At 37.4% G+C, this 22,052-nt stretch overlaps 2 protein-coding genes across 2 annotated transcripts in view; both read right to left on the bottom strand.

Annotated features, from left to right (window-relative positions):
• The window catches only part of LOC141691262 (zinc finger BED domain-containing protein RICESLEEPER 2-like), a 49,751-nt gene extending 31,236 nt beyond the window's left edge, over nt 1–18,515 (bottom strand). The window contains exon 1 of the mRNA XM_074495999.1: nt 18,198–18,515. Within this exon, the coding sequence (XP_074352100.1) occupies nt 18,198–18,515 (318 nt within the window). The remainder of the gene's footprint in view (nt 1–18,197) is intronic.
• Nucleotides 18,516–18,575: 60 nt separating this feature from the next.
• On the bottom strand, nt 18,576–19,142 carry LOC141691261 (uncharacterized). The gene has a single exon (XM_074495998.1). It carries the CDS (start codon nt 19,140–19,142, stop codon nt 18,576–18,578), a length of 567 nt encoding a protein of 188 aa, XP_074352099.1.
• Between the last annotated feature and the right edge of the window lie 2,910 nt (nt 19,143–22,052).

The raw sequence follows: 22,052 nt of genomic DNA, 5'->3' as shown, positions 1-22,052 counted from the left end.
AGTCAAGGACTCCAACTTAAAATTTCTAAGGTCTCTACCAAAGGAATGGAAGCCTATGACTATTTCTCTAAGAAATTCTCAAGATTATAAGGACTTCATACTTGAAAGATTATATGGAATTTTGAAGACATATGAACTTGAGATGGAGCAAGAGCTGTTGGAAAAGGGAAAGAGAAAAGGAGGATCAGTTGCACTTGTAGCTGACAGTGAGAAGGTTGGAGCCAGGAATGAGGAAAAGACAATTCCAAGTCTCAAAATTGGCACAAGCAAATCATAATCAAGCAAGGGTAAAGAGCAAGTAGCTGAGGATGAAGACAATTCCAGTCAGGATGACTCTGATGATATTAATGAACATCTGGCTTTTCTGTCCAGAAGGTTTGCAAAGATGAAGTTCAGGAAAAATACAAAATTCACTAAGCCAAACAAAAACATGGTGGACAAATCAAAGTTCAAATGTTACAACTGTGGCATTAGTGGACACTTTGCAAGTGAGTGTAGGAAGTCAACCTCTAATAAAAAGAAATTTGAGCAAGTTGATTACAAAAAGAAGTATTTTGATTTGCTTAAACAAAAGGAAAGAGCTTTTCTCACTCAAGATGATTGGGCAGCAGGTGGGGTCAATGAAGATGATGATGTGGAATATGTCAACCTAGCCCTGATGGCTAATTCTGATGAAAATGAAACTAGTTCATCAAGCAACCAGGTAATTACTACTGATCTCTCTCAGCTTTCTAAACATGAATGCAATGAAGCCATAAATGATATGTCCAATGAATTATATCATTTGCGTGTTTCCCTTAAATCACTAGCTAAAGAAAACACTATGATCAAAAAGAATAATATGTTTTTAAGTGATAGGAATGTTGTGTTAGAGAATCAGGTAATTGAGCTTGAAAAGATTAAACTTAAATGCTTGACTGTTGAGAGTGAACTAGAAGAAGCTGTTAAGAAAGTAGAAATTATTTCTAAACAGTTAGAAAGTGAGCAAGAGGTAATCAAGGCCTGGAAAACATCTAGGGATGTTAGTGTTCAAATTGCCAAGGTTCAGGGAATTGAATCATTCTGTGAGGATGCCTAGAAGAAGAACAAAAAGGAGTTAGAATTAATTGATGGATTGTCAATGGATGTGGAATCAACGGATGATGAAAGTTATCCTTTGAAGGAAGAAAAGGAGCATTCGTTGAAGGCTCATCAATTAAAACAGGCAAGTAATTTTAAAAATAAAAACCTTAATAAGAAGAATGATTCAACTCTCATGAACTTTGTCAAAGAAGGAGCTAGCATATCCAAAGATGCCAGTAAGGTGAATATAGGACACATGACTTTGGATCAGCTGAAAAATAGGCTTAAGTTGGTTGAGGATAAGAAGGAAATTAAAAGAAAATCTAAAAGAAATGGGAAGGTAGGGATTAACAAACATAACAATTACACACCTGATAGGTATGCTCCTAGAAAAAGCTGTGTGTATTGTAAAAGTGTTAATCACCTATCTGATAATTGCAAATCTGTTAAAAATGCTCCCATGCCTTCAAATCCCTCCATGCCTAACATGTCTATGTCACCTCTGCATGCTATGCCTGTTATGTCTCATCAGAATCCCCATGCACATTTTGCAACCATGCCATATATTAATAATCCTTATTTTACTGCATTTAGTATACCTCAAATGCGATACAATATGCCTATGTGGAATAACATGTTTGCACAATCCATGCCTTGTCAAATTCAATCAAATATGCTAAGTGATTCTGTGACTAACCCTACACTTCAACCAACTACATCTGAGATCAAGGTTGACCCAATGTTACCTAAGTCAAAAGATGCAGGAGGAATAAAGTCTAGGAAAAAGACTAACAAGGCTGGACCCAAGGAAACTTGGGTACCAAAATCAACTTGATTGATTTTGTTGTGTGCAGGGAAAAAGAAGGAATCTATGGTACTTGGACAGTGGCTGTTCAAGACACATGACAGGAGATTTCACCCTGCTCACAGAGTTTAAGGAGATAGTTGGCCCTAGCATAACCTTTGGAGATGACAGCAAAGGATTCACTATGGAATATGGCTTGATTTCAAAAGAAAATATCATCATGATGAAGTTGCATTGGTTGATGGTCCCAAACACAACTTATTGAGCATCAGTCAACTATGTGACAGAGGGAATACTGTTTCCTTCAATTCTGAAGCTTGTATTGTCACAAGTAAAAAGGACAATAAAGTGGTTCTAACTGGAGTTAGAAAAGGGAATGTGTACTTAGCTGACTTCAACTCTATAGTTGCAGAATCCATTATTTGTCTTTTCAGCAAAGCAAGTGCAGTTGAAAGTTGGCTATGGCACAAGAAGCTGTCCCATTTGAATTTCAAGACAATGAATGATCTAGTCAAAAAGGACTTAGTTAGAGGAATGCCTCTAGTGGAATTCAAAAGGGATGGACTGTGTAATGCTTGCCAGAAAGGAAAGCAAAAGAAAGTATCATTCAGTAAGAAGCTTGAATCTGCAATTGATGAACCATTACAACTGCTGCACATGGATCTTTTTGGACCAGTCAATGTATTGTCAATTTCAAGGAAAAGATATTGCCTAGTGATTGTTGATGATTTCTCTAAGTTTTCATGGGTCTATTTTCTTGGATCAAAGGATGAAGCTAGTGAAATCATTATCAATCATATCAAGCAAGTCAACAATCATCCTGATTTCAAAGTAAGGAATATTAGGAGTGACAATGGAACTGAGTTCAAGAATTCAACCATGAAGTTGTTCTGTGAAGAAAATGGGATCATACATGAGTTCTCAGCTCCAAGGACCCCACAACAAAATGGTGTGGTGGAAAGGAAGAACAGATCACTAATTGAAGCTGCAAGGACAATGCTTGAAGAGTCAAAACTCCCAACCTACTTTTGGGCTGAGGCTGTTAACTGTGCATGTTACACTCAGAATATTTCTCTAATCAATCAGGCAAAAGGCATGACTCCCTATCAATTATTCAAGAGAAGAAAACCAACTTTAAACTTTCTACATGTCTTTGGTTGCAAATGTTACATCTTAAGGAATCAATCTGATCACAAAGGAAAGTTTGATGCAAAGGCTGATGAAGGAATATTTGTTGGTTATTCTGCTGGAAAATCATATAGGGTCTACAATCTAAGAACCAACATTGTCATGGAATATGTGCATGTTGTGTTTGATGATAAAAAGATTGATGGACTAACAGATGAGGGACATCATGAAGGACTCAAATTTGATAATATTGAGATATATTGTGATGATAGTGAAGATGAGAATGATGAAGAAGGCATCTCAAGAAGAGTTCAGAATCTGCCTTTGGATAATGCACAGAATGCTGCATCCATTGAAAGTCATAATTCAGCTTCTGTTGAAAGAAGCAATGCAGCATTCGTTGAAAGACAAAGTGCATCATCCGTTGAAGTTCATAATGAAGCATTCGTTGATCACAATCTGTCAACGGATAATCAATTCACTTCATCAGTTGATAGAGCTCCCAATTCCTTTCAAAGGATCAGCAACTCAGGGGGAGTTTCAACCAATCAACATTCTATCTCACATCATGACAATACTGAGGCAACCTCATCTAGAGCTAATCTACCACCTCAAAGGAAATGGACCAAGAATCACCCTTTTGAACTGATCATTGGTGATGCTACATCTAAAGTGCAAACTAGAAGGGCCACTCAAGATGAATGTTTGTATAGTAGCTTTCTATCACAGGAGGAACCTAAGAGAGTGGAAGAAGCTCTATTGGATCCAGATTGGATTTTAGCAATGCAAGAGGAGCTAAACCAATTTGAAAGGAACAAAGTATGGAAGCTGGTACCCAAGCCAAAGAACAAGAGTTCTATTGACACAAAATGGGTATTCAGAAACAAGATGGATGAAAATGGCATTGTCATAAGGAATAAAGCCAGATTGGTTGCTAAAGGCTACTCTCAACAAGAGGGAATAGATTTTGATGAAACATTTGCTCCAGTTGCCAGACTTGAAGCCATCAGAATCTTTCTAGCCTATGCATCTAATGCCAATTTCAAAGTCTATCAAATGGACGTCAAAAGTGCATTTCTAAATGGGGAATTGGAGGAAGAAGTTTATGTAAGCCAACCTCCAAGATTTGAAGATCCAAATTTTCCAGACTATGTGTATTATCTGTTGAAAGCACTCTATGGACTAAAGCAAGCACCTAGAGCCTGGTATGAGACTTTGTCAAAATTCCTTCTAGATAATCACTTCACAAGAGGTACTGTTGACAAAACTCTCTTCTTTTGAAATGTTAATGGCTCTAAAATACTTGTACAAATTTATGTAGATGATATTATATTTGGATCTACAGATGATAAGCTTTGTAAAAAGTTTGCTAAGTTAATGCAAAGTAAATATGAAATGAGCATGATGGGAGAGCTAACTTATTTTCTTGGTTTACAAGTTAAACAAGTTAGTGGTGGAATTTTCATTAGTCAAACTAAATATATTTATGATCTTTTAAAGAAGTTTGACTTAATGGATTGTTCATCTGCAAAAACTCCCTTGGCCACTGCCACCAAGCTTGAATTAAACAAGGCTGAAAAGTCTGTTGATATTTCAATTTATAGAGGCATGGTTGGCTCACTTTTATATTTAACTGCTAGTAGACCTGATATAATGTTTTCTTCATGTCTCTGTGCTAGATTTCAAGCTGACCCTAAAGAATCTCACTTAGTGGCTATTAAAAGAATCTTCAGATATCTCAAAGGGACTCCAAATCTAGGAATTTGGTACCCTAGAGAGTCTGGTTTTGATCTAATTGGCTACTCAGAGGCAGATTATGCAGGCTGCAAAATAGACAGGAAAAGCACAACTGGCACCTGTCAATTTCTAGAAAACAAGCTTGTGTCAGGGTTCAGCAAGAAGCAAAATTTTGTTTCTACATCAACAGCTGAAGCTGAGTACATTGCTGCTGGTAGTTGCTGTGCACAGATACTATGGATGAGGAATCAACTATTTGACTATGCTTTGACTGTTGACAAAATTCCAATATTCTGTGACAACACAAGTGCCATTGCCATTACTGAAAATCCAGTGCAGCACTCAAGAACCAAGCACATTGATATCAAGTATCATTTCATTAGGGAACATGTGATGAAAGGTACAGTGGAACTTCATTTTGTTCCAAGTGAAAAGCAGATTTGTAAGTCATATGTCATAGACCTATTTGTATATTCGAGGATTCAACTCAACTCAAATAAGAATGTAATAAGTAAATAGTGGATCGACCGTCAGAGAGATCTCGCAAAGTAATATCTGTCAAAGGATTCAGAAACAAGGTTCATCTACAGACTTGAGGAGGTAATTCACTGGAAGAAGTTCAAAAAGTTGATCATGCCTCAGTGATATAAATCAAGATCGTGGATTTAATCAAGTGACAGATATCTCATCAGAGTATCTTTAATTACAAGGATTTAATCTGAAGAAAATCAGAGTATCTAAGTCAAGACATGAAGAAACGTCACGGAAGTTAGTCACTCATGAACCAGACAGTACATCGAGTGTCAACATTGAAGTGGTGGAATTGATTCATAATTTTCAGTGATTTTCAGAAGATTTGCAGAAGAATGGTTGCTGCTCACGACTAGAATTAATTCTCTATTAATTAATTAAGTCATCTAATTTAATTAAGAAAATAAATTATATCTGCGAAGAATAATTTATTTATTAATTGAATTAATTGATTAATTAATTCTGAATTAATTCTAGGAATTTTCAGAAGTTTAATTGGTTTAAAAACAGTCTTAAATCAGCAAGACAATTGAAAATGAACTAGCATGACAATCTGGATTGTCATACCGATTGTCATGCCAAGTCATTTCAATTGTCATACCGAAAGTTACACTGGGAAGGAGATTGTCTTGCTAGTTCAACTGATTATCATACCGATAGTCATTGTAGTTCAATCAGATTGTCTTGCTAGTACAATTGAAAGTCCTACCGAAAGTCTTGCTGAGCAAAAAGGATTGTCATACCAGCTTAACATTTCGGCTGTTGATTAAAAAAGAAGCAGAAGACCTTCTTTCAATAATCTCTCAATCATTCAAACAGAAGAACAAAGAACAAGAAAAGCAGCCGCCTTGAAACATTTTATTTTCTTCTCTGCTTACATCAAGATCAAAATTCTAGTTTGTTAATGTTAAATCCAAACCACTAGAATTATTTATCTTGTTCTTGTGTAACAATCTAGCGGATCAAAATCCCTAGAACTTAATCTCAAATCGCGTTTAGCATTTGATTCTAATTATTGCAAAAATAGAAAAAGTTCATGTCGAATTTATTCTAGATTTGTGATAATTAATTTGAGATTAATTCCTTGTAATCGATACAGTTGTTGTAACACCTTTCAAGTTTAATAATATCTTTATTTAACTTGAATTTTGTTTCACATTTTTTATTCCGCATTTAATTCGATTATTCGGTGCTGTTTGTATTCAACCCCCCCTTCTACAAACACATTGGGACCCAACAATTGGTATCAGAGCCTTCTGATTAACGAACAAATCAAGATCCTAGACTTTTGTGATTTTTCAACTCTTTGAATTTTTATTCATTCAAAAATTCATAATGACTTCACATAAAGTTGGAACCGTTAAAATTCCACAATTTGATAAAGAGAATTATATCATGTGGAAGAAGAAGATGCTATTATTTTGACAAGTTGCAAATCCCAAATATACAAACTTGTTAAAGAAGGGGATAAAAACTCCGATGGTTATTGAACCGGAGGTAATAATAGATGGTGTGATGACTACTAAAGCTAGATCCTATCCAAAAGAGCCCGAAGATTTTACTCCTGCTGAGAAGGAAGAAGCCTCCTTGGATGCCAGCCTTCAATTAATATTAATTGATTCCCTTGATCCCTTGATGAACAGACATGTGATGAACTGTAAAAATTCTAAACACATGTGGGAAACTATTGAGGTAATTAATGAAGGCACATAGGAAGTTAGGGAGAACAAGTTGGAAATCCTAACCTCTGAATATGAACATTTCAAATCAAATCCAGGAGAAGGAATTACTGAAGTGTTTGAGAGGTACAATGCGTTGATCAACAACCTGAACATCAATGGAAAGTATTATTCAATCAGGGAGGTCAACAAAAAGTTCCTTTTAACATTGCCAGCTCATCTTGAACATAGAATCACTGCCATTAGAGAAGCTAGAGATCTGAGTGAGATTTCTTTGGACAGGCTCTATGGAGTGTTAAAAACTTATGAGTTGGAGCAGATTCAACAGAAGGAAGTCTACGGGAAGGATAGAATGGTCAGCACATCTACTGCACTTGTAGCTGAAGGTCAACAACAACAACAATCTCAACAGTTAGAAAGAATGGTACAGTTTTCCAAGGGTGAGGAAAATGAGTTAGTAGCAGAATATGATCCTCCTACTACAAATCAATCAAGTGATGATTTTTATTCCTTGGAAGAACTGGAGCAATTGGAAGATGAATCAATGGCCCAAATTGTCAAGAGATTCTCTAATGTCAGATTCAGGAGGAATCCCAAGCTTAAGTACAAGTCCAACTACAACAAATTCCAGAAAGGTGGATCTTCATCCTCTAACACCAGCAGTGGTGGATACAAAACAGGGATGGTTGATCGGAGCACCATTAGATGCTATAACTGCAATGAGTTGGGACACTTTGCCACATAATGTAGGAAGCCAAAGCAAGTAAGAAAGAACTCTGAAAGGGCTTATCTGGCAAAGGGAAGAAGCTGGGATGATACTGATAGTGAAGATGAAGAAGAAGGAAATCTTGCTCTTATGGATGTTGATGGAAAAGCTTCATCGTCAAGAATAGAGGGCATTAAACAGGTGAAACCGGAAGTGTGGATTCTTGACAGTGGATCATCAAGACATATGACCGGAGATAGAGCCCTGCTATCAAATGTGGATTGAGGAAGCTGGCCCCATGATTACCTTTGGAGATAACAGCAAAGGTTTATCTGAGGGATATGGCTGATTGCAAGCTGGGAATGTTATCATTGTAATTTTGTATATTGTGCTAGGTTATTATCAGGAAGCAGTATCCAACATATAGCACCAGTGACGAGACTTGAGAATATTACGACATATCAAGCACCTGCTGCACATTACACTTGGAATTGTACTCTAGTAAGATGTGTACAAGTGTACTCTTGGTTGGTGAGTTAAAAGAGGAAGTCAGTGCACCACAGTTCATGGACTTTGCAGCTGCAGATCTATTGGACTATGCAATCTCTTCTTCACAGTCTCACTTCAGGTTGGTATGAACTAGTATACTGCTCAAGCAATCGTCAAGGACATGGTATGGCACTCTAACAGAAGTTATAATTTTATATGAACTAGTAGAGTCGTCATATTTATAACTATCTTATCACTAGGCACAATCATATTGTTTTATATGTGCAGTGGTATATTGCTAATGCAACATAACAATTAGTATCTAAAGTACTTGACAAGTATCGGTCAATGATATGTTGTTAACATTATGTTGCAGATATTTGTAAGCTTTTGACATGAATGAGAATTACTTAGACTTTACCCTAAGTGATCAATGTTTTATCAAAAACTCATTCATATTGAAAAACAAAATCAAACTTCTTTCTACATTAGTGATTTTTTATTTCATGTAAAATCTTTTGAAATCACTATTGTAAATCATTTTCTCTCTATTACCATATGTTCTGTGTTACAGGTTCAGTCTCCAATGACTTTCTTTCATTGACAGTCATGAGGTTGAAAACCCACAACATCTATCCCAGACTGTAAAGACAAACACAAAAACAGAACCAACCAACACTCTCTTACCACTAAATGTAGTATGAATGAGCGTGAGGGAGATAGTGCCTAGTGCACCACATAAGGAAGGTTCTGTAGTCAACCCAGTAGCTCTGTCTCCTACATAGATGAGTAGTATTTAAACCGAGACAACTGCTAGCCCCCATACATCTTCTCAAAAAGATGTAATGGCTGAAAAGGCACAAAAATAGTTACTAGATTCATTCTCTCAACAGGGTGAGTCTATTGAATTTTGCCTGTCGGCCAAGGTATCCGATGTAGTGTCACCACTTCAAACATAATCAATTCTTGATGCACAAGGAGAGGTTACACACACAAAGGATGAGTTGACGGAAATAAGAGTTTCGACCATTTTAAGGTCAGATTCGATTGTTCAAGGTTCGTTAGTGGACCAATTGCCTTTACAGGTGTTAGGAGAGGATACTGATCCAAAAGCCATATGTCAGTGGTCAGTATCTACCTCCCCAGGCTTAAATCCCCTGGATGCATCTGCGGATAGTGGATCTGACATAGGTGCAGATCGGCAACTTGTTGACAATGATTCAGATATTACCTGATAAGTCACAAGGAAATGTCTTCACAGGCATTAGAAGTGAACTTTGATCTTTATGCTAAATTCGTTGGATCATTGTTTACCTTCCCAGAATTCAAATCTGGAACCCTAAAAGGGAAACTAGCAACTTGTAGATTATGACTCAGATTTATCTGACGAGTTTAACAGGGATGGGGATTTGTGAACTCCCATTGCACCACCTGTGACCTCCTTAAGGATGGCTAAGGTGATTTTCCTTGCAGGTACAGCTGGATTATGGAGCTATGAGAGAAGAGTGATACACTTGTGAGAATGAGTGTAAACACGAGTGGAGAGAAGAGTGAAACACATGTGAGGTACACTAAAACACAATCACACACTCACAGTGAGGAAGAAGAAAAAGAAACTACTTGTTATTTCTTTTCCAACCAAGTGAAATATGAGAACTCCTTCAGACGACGGCATACATTCCTTCTTTAAGGGGGAGATAAAAGCTTAAGTAATAGTTTGGAGGATTCCTCAACTAAGGGGGAGAAATAGCAGGGAGGAAGAAAAAGATCATATGTACACTACACCACACCATTGTTGTTTGTAACTACGGATCCTATTGTACAGGAGAGGTGGTAAACACAAGGTGATTTTCTGATAAGGGAAGAAGCTGTTAGGGGAGTACCATTGGTTTTTATCTGCGGATCCTATTGTACGGGAGAGGTGGTAAAACAAATGTGATCTTCTTTAATCAGTTGATTCTCATAGGGGGAGAAGCAAGAAATATGGGCTTCTCAACAGGAAATGTGGTTGTACAAAAGAAGATGGAACTACTTGAAGATATGTTCAGTCTAGAGGAACATCTACTTGGAATCTGGAAAATGTTAAATCTAGTCCAGAACTTTTCTACTATTTACTTTGCATGTATGTTTATATCTTTTTCTTATTTGTTAGTTGAGTTATCCTCTAGGTATTTGTGTGTTATTGTCTAACAAACAAATAGGGGGAGATTGTAAGTCATATGTCATAGACCTATTTGTATATTCGAGGATTCAACTCAACTCAAATAAGAATGTAATAAGTAAATAGTGGATCGACCGTCAGAGAGATCTCGCAAAGTAATATCTGTCAAAGGATTCAGAAACAAGGTTCATCTACAGACTTGAGGAGGTAATTCACTGGAAGAAGTTCAAGAAGTTGATCATGCCTCAGTGATATAAATCAAGATCATGGATTTAATCAAGTGACAGATATCTCATCAGAGTATCTTTAATTACAAGGATTTAATCTGAAGAAAATCAGAGTATCTAAGTCAAGACATGAAGAAACGTCACGGAAGTTAGTCACTCATGAACCAGACAGTACATCGAGTGTCAACATTGAAGTGGTGGAATTGATTCATAATTTTCAGTGATTTTCAGAAGATTTGCAGAAGAATGGTTGCTGCTCGCGACTAGAATTAATTCTCTATTAATTAATTAAGTCATCTAATTTAATTAAGAAAATAAATTATATCTGCGAAGAATAATTTATTTATTAATTGAATTAATTGATTAATTAATTCTGAATTAATTCTAGGAATTTTCAGAAGTTTAATTGGTTTAAAAACAGTCTTAAATCAGCAAGACAATTGAAAATGAACTAGCATGACAATCTGGATTGTCATACCGATTGTCATGCCAAGTCATTTCAATTGTCATACCAAAAGTTACACTGGGAAGGAGATTGTCTTGCTAGTTCAACTGATTGTCATACCGATAGTCATTGTAGTTCAATCAGATTGTCTTGCTAGTACAATTGAAAGTCCTACCGAAAGTCTTGCTGAGCAAAAAGGATTGTCATACCAGCTTAACATTTCGGCTGTTGATTAAAAAAGAAGCAGAAGACCTTCTTTCAATAATCTATCAATCATTCAAACAGAAGAACAAAGAACAAGAAAAGCAGCCGCCTTGAAACATTTTATTTTCTTCTCTGCTTACATCAAGATCAAAATTCTAGTTTGTTAATGTTAAATCCAAACCACTAGAATTATTTATCTTGTTCTTGTGTAACAATCTAGCGGATCAAAATCCCTAGAACTTAATCTCAAATCGCGTTTAGCATTTGATTCTAATTATTGCAAAAATAGAAAAAGTTCATGTCGAATTTATTCTAGATTTGTGATAATTAATTTGAGATTAATTCCTTGTAATCGATACAGTTGTTGTAACACCTTTCAAGTTTAATAATATTTTTATTTAACTTGAATTTTGTTTCACATTTTTTATTCCGCATTTAATTCGATTATTCGGTGCTGTTTGTATTCAACCCCCCCCCCTTCTACAAACACATTGGGACCCAACAAGATTGCAGACATATTTACCAAGCCACTTGATGAATCAACATTCACAAGATTAGTAAGTGAGCTAGGTATGCTTAATTATTCATAATTTATGTCATCTATGTAATCTGCCTTGAAGCCTGAAATGAATTTGCTGCAAGAACAAAGTTGGCTTTAAGTAAGACTTATCCTATCAACGGATATTCCCTATCCGTTGAAAGCCAAAATTGTTCTATCAACGGATGTTCATTATCCGTTGAAAGACAAATACATTTCTGGTAATTTTATCCTTCAACGGATAAAATGGTGTTGATTATCAATAGATAACTATTTACCTTATCCGTTGAAGTGTCACATCAGTTACTATAAGTGAGTCACAGCCGTTGATTCTTTTACTCAACCATTGATACAGATATACACTGTTGTATGTATTTGTGTTAAAGGCAGTTTTCAGAATTTCTACAGTTTTCTTTCCTCTTAAACGGCTGTAATTTATTTAAAAGTATCATTTAATCATTTTATTTTCATTTTAATTCAAAAAAGTATAAAAGCCCAATTGAACTCTTATTTTCACTTTACGCTTTCTTGCAATTCTTATTCTCCTTCTCTCCCAAAATTCTCTAGTTTTTCTCTGCAACCTCTACTCACAACAATGGCACCAGTAGTCAAAATTATGTCTCAAACAGGATTTGTTTATGAAAAGAATAATTTCCTAGCCTTGGTTGAAAAGAATGAAGCCCATTCTGATTATCACAAGATGATGGACTTCATCAAAAACTGCAAATTGAGCTATGCAATGCTGGAAGCCCCAACCATCTACTGTGAGGTGATTGAGGAGATTTGGACAACTGCAGAGTTCAACTCCACAGATATGACTATTGCCTTCTCTCTCAAAGGTAAGGATTATTGCATTAACTGTGATGATATACAGTCTTGCTTTAAGTTGCCTGAGAATAATGCCATAACACCACACACTGATAAAGATGTATCTGCTATGTTAGATTCCATAGGCTATGCTTTTGATTCTGCTAGTTTAGGTAGCATTAGAAGGAAAGGCCTTAGGAAAGAATGGAGTTCTCTTGGAGATGCCTTTATTAAGGTTTTCTCTGGGAAGATTAGCAATTTTGATGCCATAACTTCATCTCTTGTTAATATGCTTTATATGCTAGTTTCTGATAGGTACTTTAATTTTAGCAACTGTGTCATGCTAGAATTAGGTTCCAGATTAGGTAACAAAGCTAATAGACCACATAACATCTACTATGCTAGATTCTTTATGTTATTGGCTAACCATGTTGCTGAAGGATTGGTTATATCAAATGAGAATAATAAACTCAAATGCTGGGAACAAGAGAAAAGGGTCCTTGCAGACCTTTTGAGAATGAACCTCAACAGCCATGTGCCATTGGTATATTTGCCAATCATGAATGCACCACAGGTAAGTGAGGTAACCACTTCTATAACTCCTACTATCTCCAACCCCATTGTTTCTTAATCTTCCAGTGTGGCAATGGGATCTGTGTCTTTGCCCAAACAGGTTCCTACCAAAGCCACCAAACCTAAAGTTTTAAAACTCAAGTCAAAGAAAACTACCTCTGTTGTCTCTCAAAAGACAACAGTTGTAACAACTACCATAAACCCTGAAGGGAGTGAACAGGGTGTGAGTGGTGAGGGGAGGGGTGAACATCAAGAAACCCCCCAGGATAAGGTGGGAGAGGTGAGTGGTACCCAAGCCAGCCAAGCCACAATCTCTCAAAAGACTGTGGTGGTTCAAAAGGAGTCTAACACATCCCTAGTTGCATCCTCCCAAAAGGATGTAACTATTAAAAATAGTCCCCAACCAGGGACACAGAACAAGAGAGGGAGGGACACTGAAGCCACACATTCACCAATTAAAGCCTTTTCAAGGAAGAAAAAGGCCAAGACCCTAGTTTCCACACAAGGGGCACACACAGCACAGATACATCCACCTTTATTTGTGCCTTCACAAATTCAGCTTGATGTGATTCCAGCAAATGTGGAGTCACAGCCCCATTCTCTCATAATAGAAACACATCAATCATCAAACTCTCCATCACCCTCTCTGGATGTGGATATGATATTCAAATCAATTCCTGATTCTCCCTCATTAAAGGGAGGAGCCCCACTCAAAACCTGATGATCATCATCTTTTAGATGATTTGTTGGATCATCAGCCAATTCTTTCAGATGTAGTTGAAGAATCTGTGTTACCTCACTTAAAATCAATTCACACAGATTCAACAATTATGTCACTTTCTATATCTACATCTTTTCCTTCTTCAACGGATATCTCTCATCCGTTCACAAGTGGTTGTTCTTCAACGGATAAGCTTAACAGCAGTTATCCGTTGATACCATCAGTTTCCACTTCAACGGATACTCCCTATCCGTTGATGGTCTCTACACACATAACAGAAATAATTCCAACTGTAGAGGACATGGCTACTGTACAATCACTTTTAGGTTTGAGGGAAGGGAGTGATCTTTTGAGTGAGAGGCTGGGTTGCTCCCAGGCAAAAGGAGAGGTTGAGAGTCTCCATATGCATGTTATTTCTTCCAGCATGGCAAAAGTGAGTGAGGGGAGTGCCACCTTAGAAGGTGAGGGTGAGGGTGTGAGGGTGTGTGTGAGCCAGGGGGAGCCCCTGATGCAAGAAAATAGAGAAAAAGAGAGAAAGGCAGGTATAGAAGTTATAAGGGTGGATCCAGCCATTGCTAGTGAGTCAATAAAAGTGGATGATGCAGAAAAGGAAAGACAATTTCAGCAACATTACAAAGCTGTAATTGATAACATTTCCTTGGATGCTGACACTTTTACTCATCCTGTCTCAGCCTATCAATTATTGGCTGCTCAGGGGAATGTGGAGGCAGAACAGACATTAAACATTGTACACACTTCAGAATCTCTTCTCAGAGACAAAGCTGCTGTTAACAAGCTGCCTTCTCAAGCTGGTGAGCCATCTGAAGAATTTGGAGTAAATTCTAATGATGATGACTCTGATTCTTTGGATGAGAGCATGAACTTAGGGGGAGTAGCAGGCCCAAGTTCTGTTCCTGATCTTCCTGAATGGGCATGGGCAAAAGCCTCAACACCAGGAGAGTTTGGTGTCACTTTGGTTAGACAAGTCATGACAATTCAGAAGGCCCTTCAGGAGACTACAGATGCTGGTACCAAGGCAATTCTTCAAGCTCATCTGGAATCTCTGCATCTCTTGCAGTTGCAGCATTTCAAACAGAGTCTAAGTGTGGATGAGCTCAAGCAGGATATTGCTGATCTAAAATCCTACAATGCTGAGAAGTTGGATTCAGTCATACCTTATGGTACTATGCAAGATTTGTTGGGGAGACTGAGGAAAGAATCTGATGCTGACAAGAGACTGACCAAATTGGAAACCAGAGTACAGATCATTGAAGACTCTATGGTCACCATTCTTTAGAATCAACAAACTCAAACAAATCTACTCATGCAGCTGGCAAATGCACAAGGCTTGACCCCTACCCTTGATGATAACAAAAAGGGGGAGAATAAAAGGGAAGGGGAAGGAGAGCCATCAACAACAGTTCAAATTTCTCAAGTGCTAGTTCCTGTCATCACCATTTCTCCAATTATTCAAATCAAAGGAAAGCTTGATGGAATTGATCTAATCCAGATAGCAGCAGCTGAATTGCAAGTCAAAGAGCAAAGGAAGAAGATTGATGAAAAGATGCAACAAATATTTGGTTCTACAACTTCTCAGTCACAATCTGTGAAGCATAGCACAAAAGTGGAATCAATTATTATGGAGCTCAAGCTAGTAGGGAGGAATAAGGTTGGAGAGACTTCTTCCAAGGATCTGAAACCTATGGTTCTCAAGCCCAACAACAGATCCAATAAGGACTCTACAAAGAATCCTTTGAAAGAAGTGGATTTTCCTCTTCCAAAGGCTGATGAGGACAAGCTTTTGGGTAGAAGTATCTCAAAGCTCAAAGAGACCATGGATGTGGCTGTAAGGAGGAACATGGCTATTATCATCAGAGAGGGAAAGAGCATATGTGTGATGCAGGGACATCCCAAATTCTCAATAGCCAAGAGGGAAGAAACCAGAAGGTTGAAGGTAGAAGCCAAACAGCTAAAGGCTGACAAAAGAGCACAAGCAAAACTTGAAAAACAACTAAAGTCAAGTCAGGCTGAAGAACAGAAAGAAATTGAAGACAAAAGTGAAGATGAAGCTATGGGTGATATGGTTGATACTGATATGGAGGAAAGAAGTAAGGGAAGAGAAGAATGGCATAAAGGGAACAGAAAGAAGGTCAATGCAAAGAGAAAGATGGTAGATGAGACTGAAGAAACCCAATCAATATCCAAACCACTACCCTCTATTCCTGAACCCATTGTGCCTGACCCCTTCATGAACATTCATGGTGAAACAATCATTCCCAAGGAGGAACCAATTGATTGGGACACCATCAAATTGCCCACCTTCCTAACCTCTTCTCCACCATCAAAGAAGCAGAAAAGAAGAATCAAATCAACACCCTCTAAAGCCTCAATCAAATTCACACAGAAACCTAAGCCTAAGCCTCAAGCCTCTAAGGATGATTATGTTTACATCTGTGACATAAAAGAATTTTCAGACATTGAACTCTATCTGGATGAGCTGGAGGAAGTAAGGGGAATAGCTGCCTACAGACAGCTACCAGAAAGACTAGTGTTCAAATACAAAGGAGATGGGGAAAGAACCTGGCCTCTTTACAGAATTCTGAATGAAGGCTACTCTACCTTGATTAGAGTCTACTCAGCCATACAAAGGGATTCTGGCTTTACCAGGACTGCCAAGACTGAGATTCTCAACAAGATTGCCAACATAAGGAAAACTTGGAGGGAGCCCAATGCTTTGCCTAGAACATTACTCATTCAAGAAAGAGGAATTACAATTCACAAATCACCTCATTGGTTGATGGAGTTCAGAGACAACAAAGGAGTCAGAAGATTTTTCAGAATTGAAGATCAGCTCAAGATTGCCAGTAATGAAACTCTCAAGAATATGCAGTCTAAGTTAGACATTAATGAAGAAGATGAAGCTGAATTCTACAGACAACTTCAACTTAAAATAGAGGAGAATGACAGGAGGCTAGGAAAGAAAACAAGGAATAAAAGGAAAAGAAACTAATCTGCTCAGGCTAAAGGAGCACCCTTGGAAACAATGTAATTCTTCAATTCCATCTCAGCATACACATTTTTTGTAGCACTTTTGAATTTCTACTTTATTACAGTTTATATATTTGTCAAGTGTTTTGTTATCATCAAGCTAAACCCAAATTTATGCCTACAGTTCTAGTAGACATAAATAGGGGGAGATTGTTAGGAATATGTGTATTAGTTTGATGATAAGTTAAACAAAACACTTAAGTAGAAATCTAGTGTTTGTAGCCTCAACGGATAAGACCATCTTGGCTATCCGTTGAAGGAGTAGCTTTACTTAGCAATAAGTTTAGTATTGTAGCACATTTCATTCTCTGGATTCAAGTTATAATTCTTAGATGTTGTAGGAAATTATCAGTCATGTTGACTACTAATGGATATACAAATAGGAGGGCTAATTGTAAATATTTCATGCCTTGTAATTTTGTATAAGTGAAGAAGTATCAACGGATATTGAAGACCTTCAACGGATAAGAAACAAAGCTTCAACGGATGTCTCTAATGCTTCAACGGATAATATCCATCAACGGATAAGTGCTTCAACGGATAAAGACTTCAACTGATAATGCATCAACGGATAAAGCTTCAACGGATAAAGCCTCAACGGATAAGGCATCAACGGATGAAAGCTTCAATGGATGCTTAGTTCATTAGCAGTTGATAGTGATAATTCACAAGCTGACAGAGGCATATGGGTTGACAGAGACAAACTGGAATGTGGAAGCCTCTAGGAAGAATCAAGAAAATACAGCATTTCCATTCTGATGCAAACAAGGAAGTATTCAAAGATCTACAGCCAAGCCTAAATTGCATTTGATAGAGAAATGAAGAAGAAACATGTGAAGAATCTTTTTAATTATATTTTACAGTTTTGTCTTCACTTGTAAACTTGGTGATATATAAACCAAGTAGCAGCTAGTAATTAGACGAGAATTTTCCTGAGTTGTTTAGAAATATCCAGAGAAAATCATCTAGTTTGTACTAGGAAGCAGCTGTGATTTAATTCTTTGAATCACAGATTTTCTGAAATAACACATCTCTGGTGGAACAACAAATCCACCAGAGAAGTTTTTAAGTTCTTTGTGTTCTTTACATTTGTGTTTGAATATATATATGTCTGTATCAACTTCAAGCAATTCACACACATTTGTTCACTTAAACACTTGGCCTTAGAAACTACTCAAAACTTGAAAAAGTTTTGAGATTTACATTCAACCCCCCTTCTGTAAATCTCATTGTTAGTCCACTGGGAATAACATTTATTCTTGATGGTTAACTTGTTCAGCTCGCGATAGTCGATACATAGTCGCATACTACCATCCTTCTTCTTGACAAACAGTACCGGTGCACCCCATTGGGATACACTTGGTCTTATAATCCCTATGTCCAAAAGATCTTGTAATTGCATCGCCAATTCTTTCATCTCAACTGGTGCCATTTGATATGGTGCTTTCGAAACTGGTTCAGTACTTGGCGCTAGATCAATGGTAAACTCAATTTCTCGATCCGGAGGTAAGCCTGGAAGTTCATCAGGAAATATATCTAGAAATTTGCATACAACCGGAATGTCTTCAATTCTCGGGCCTTCCTTATTAACATCCAATACATAGGCTAGATAAGCTTTACATCCTTGACGTAGCAATCGCTTAGTCTGTATCATCGTAAGGAATTTCTTCTTCTATTTCTCACCTCTAAATATTACCCTTGCATCGTCTGCGGTTCATAAATTCACTTTCTTATTCGCACAATCAATTTGGGCATTATGAACGGTTAACCAATCAATTCCTAATATTACATTAGATTCTCCTAACTTGAAAGGTATCAAGTCAACGGAGAAATGATGTCCTGCTATTTCGATATCACACTCTGGACACACCCTATCCACGAAAACTTGGTCATCATTCACTAACTTTATAATTAACGTCTCACCCAACCATTGAATTTCACAACATAACTTATCGACAAATTCTTCAGAAATTAAAGATCTTGTAGCTCCAGAATCAATTAATACTTTTGCATTTATGGAGTTCACAGGTTGCGTACCTGCCATTACGCTCAGATTCTGCACTGCCTCCTTCATTGTCATGTTAAAAGTCCTCGCCTTAGACTGATTTTTTTGTGGTGGTGGTGATGGTGCCATAATCCTCGGAATACTGGCTGCCATAGTTGGTCCTTCACAATCCCTGACAACAAGTCCTTTTCTCCCACACTGGAAACACGTAACATCTATCTTCCATGTCGGGCATTCATTGGAATAGTTCCCCTTATGCTTACATCTGAAACACATCGCATTCGACTTATTGCAAACACCCGTATATTTCTGACCATATATCTTACAATATGGAAATGGCAGTCTTGTTATCCTCTATTGGTTCAAAACTTGGAAACGGTTACATGTCATTTGATTCCCCTGATCTGACCTTTTAAAATTCATATTTGGTCGGGCCTGAAATCCCAGCTTTCTGTTGAAACGGCTCTATAGATTTCCTTGTCCCCTTTCCTTTTGGGACATTTCGCTCTCTCCCTCGATTATCATGGCCTTCTGAACAATGACTGTATAAGTTGTCAACTTAAACACTGCTACTCCACTGCGAATCCATGATTTTAATACCTGCTGAAATCTCTTCGCTTGTTTCTCCTCTGTATCTATTTGCTCTGGCAGAAACCTCGACAATTCAATAAAATTGGCTTCATACTCAGCCACTAAAATATTCCCTTGCTTCAATTATAGAAACTTTATTTCCATCTGATTCTTCATGTAGCGGGGAAAGTACTTGTCCAAATATAACTCAGTTAACCTATCCTACGTCACAATATCAGTACCCTCTAAAGTCTTCTTCGACTCCCACCAATAGTTGGCTTTCCCTTTCAGAAAATAACTGGAAAAATCAGTCTTCTGATCTTCCTTGACCTTTACTAGTGTAAACGCTTTCTCAATCTCTTTTAGCCGTGTCCTGGCTTTGGTAGGATCTACCGAACCTTCGAATTCTGGTGGTTTCACTGACTGGAATTTCTTAAAAGTAACTGTAGGCACGACTGGTGGTGGTACTAGTGGTACATTATGAGGTGGTTAATGCAACATCTATTGTTGGAATTGTTGTTGTTGTTGCATCTTTTGTTGCATCATAACCATCTTCTGTTGCATCAATTGAAACATCTGATTCATGGTATGGTTATTTTGTTCCTCAGGGTCGTTATTGAAAGTCTCAGATCTAGTCTATATTTTAGGTGCCATTGTTCTGGTGATAAGATAAGCAATTTATTTAATAATCCATTAAATAGTTGATAATAAATAAAGAAACAATTTAAATTTTATTAAAACAGAAAATTTAAACAAATCAAACTCTTTTTTATAGCTTTGTTCCACATAATATCAGTATCAAATAATTTGCTTGTCCTTTCACAAGTTAAACATAATTTTAAAAAAATATGAAAAAGGCTACAAAACAGTTAAGAAAATGTAAATACTGTAAAATTGAAGGTTAAATAAATAAAAAAAAGGGTTGAAAAAGGTTTATTCTATATAACAACACCAGCGACAGGTGTGAGTGCTTGCTACAAAAGTCTGTCAAATACTTCTGTCGGATACAAACCAAAACTGTGAGATAGACATGCCTAATCTCACTACTACTATTATGCCTGCCTCTATATCCATATATCACATATCATACAACATCTCTGATTATCCCGCTCTCTCTCAGAAACCTGGTGGCACTCGATCTATCTCTTGACGGATCGTCTCCAAAATCCACTGAGCAAGTCTAACTGCCCGATGGAACTCTACATAGGTATGGGTGCCCTCATGTCTCGGCTCTTCCAACTCTCTGGAAGCTCCACTTTTTATCTTTCTCAATCTCTCTCTCTCAAGAAGTAATCTTGCTGTAAAGCTACTAGCGGACCAGTCTCTCGCTGATCAACCAACCCAAGTATCTCCCGACACTGTGCCCTCCAGAACTGCATGTCCTCACGCATATTAGCGAACTCATGATAAGGAACTGTATGGGGCTCTCCAATATCTCCCTCTGATCCTCGGGAAGGTACTCTCACAATCTCAGTGATATCCTGCTGAATGATCTCTAGCGCTGGCATCACAGGATGGTCTACCTCATGTTCTGCCATATACTCTACTGGTGGCATCTGAAAGACCTAAGGAACAGGAGCATACACTGCTAGAGGGGCTGGAAATAATGTTGGATGTAGTTGGGGCTCCATAACCTGTGGATAGGGATACCCTGGTGGCAACTGTGGCGGTAAATGAGGCTCAAAATACTGCAGATAGTCTATCGGATGAGGTATCTCGGGAATTGGTGGCTCAATAGGTACTGGTGGAGGTATATGTACTAGTGGCCATGTTGTTTTCTGCCCTCTACGTCAACGGTCAGATGAAGTCTCCATCTAATAACATAATTAAAACACAAGAAAAGGGTCAACTTCCCGTTCCTAGAACTTATAGATACTTAACCTATAAACTAATAAAACCTAGCAATCATATTTCTATCTTATGTGATCTTCCTATCATATCTTAGTCCTAGTATTCTTGTTTCAGGGACCAAAACCTACAGCTCTGATGCCAAACTGTAATATCTTCTGAATCCGGGGTTTAGATCTACGGGTTACTTGCCAAGTACCAACACAAATCAACCTGTACAATAATTATATAAATATATATATATACCCCTTAATAGTACTACTCGGAATCTTTAAGGTTAAGGTATGAAGACAAGAACACAACACTACTTTTATTACATTCTCAAATCCAAAATTTTACAAACCTCTCTTTATTATAAACCAACTAGCTAAACATGTTTTAAAACTAATTTTAATTTTTTCAAACACTCACAACAATTATCTAAACTAAACCTATTTCGATAGTTCAAAGCTCTCTTCCTGGATTAGGATTAGCACCCTTGGTGCCAGAGGGTCCTGCCTTTTCACTCACTTCTTTACTACCCTGGTGTGGATAGGCTTCATTCTCAGCTTTTACTGAAAAATAAAGTGAGTAACAACAAAAAGGTGAGCCATAATTGCTCAGCAAGTCCGTAATATGTATATAGTATCATAAGAAAGTTAAGTGAATCTGATATGAATAGGTAATCAGATTCTATATGTATATATGTATCTCTCTAAAAGATAAAGAAGGTCGCAGTCGGCGATTATCAATAAACTAGACTGGACACAGAATCAACGTTCGCACCAA

This window comes from Apium graveolens, chromosome 10 (assembly GCF_009905375.1).
Source record: "Apium graveolens cultivar Ventura chromosome 10, ASM990537v1, whole genome shotgun sequence".
In the NCBI taxonomy this organism is placed as follows: domain Eukaryota; kingdom Viridiplantae; phylum Streptophyta; class Magnoliopsida; order Apiales; family Apiaceae; genus Apium; species Apium graveolens.
This window is presented reverse-complemented; position numbering and strand designations above follow the sequence as displayed.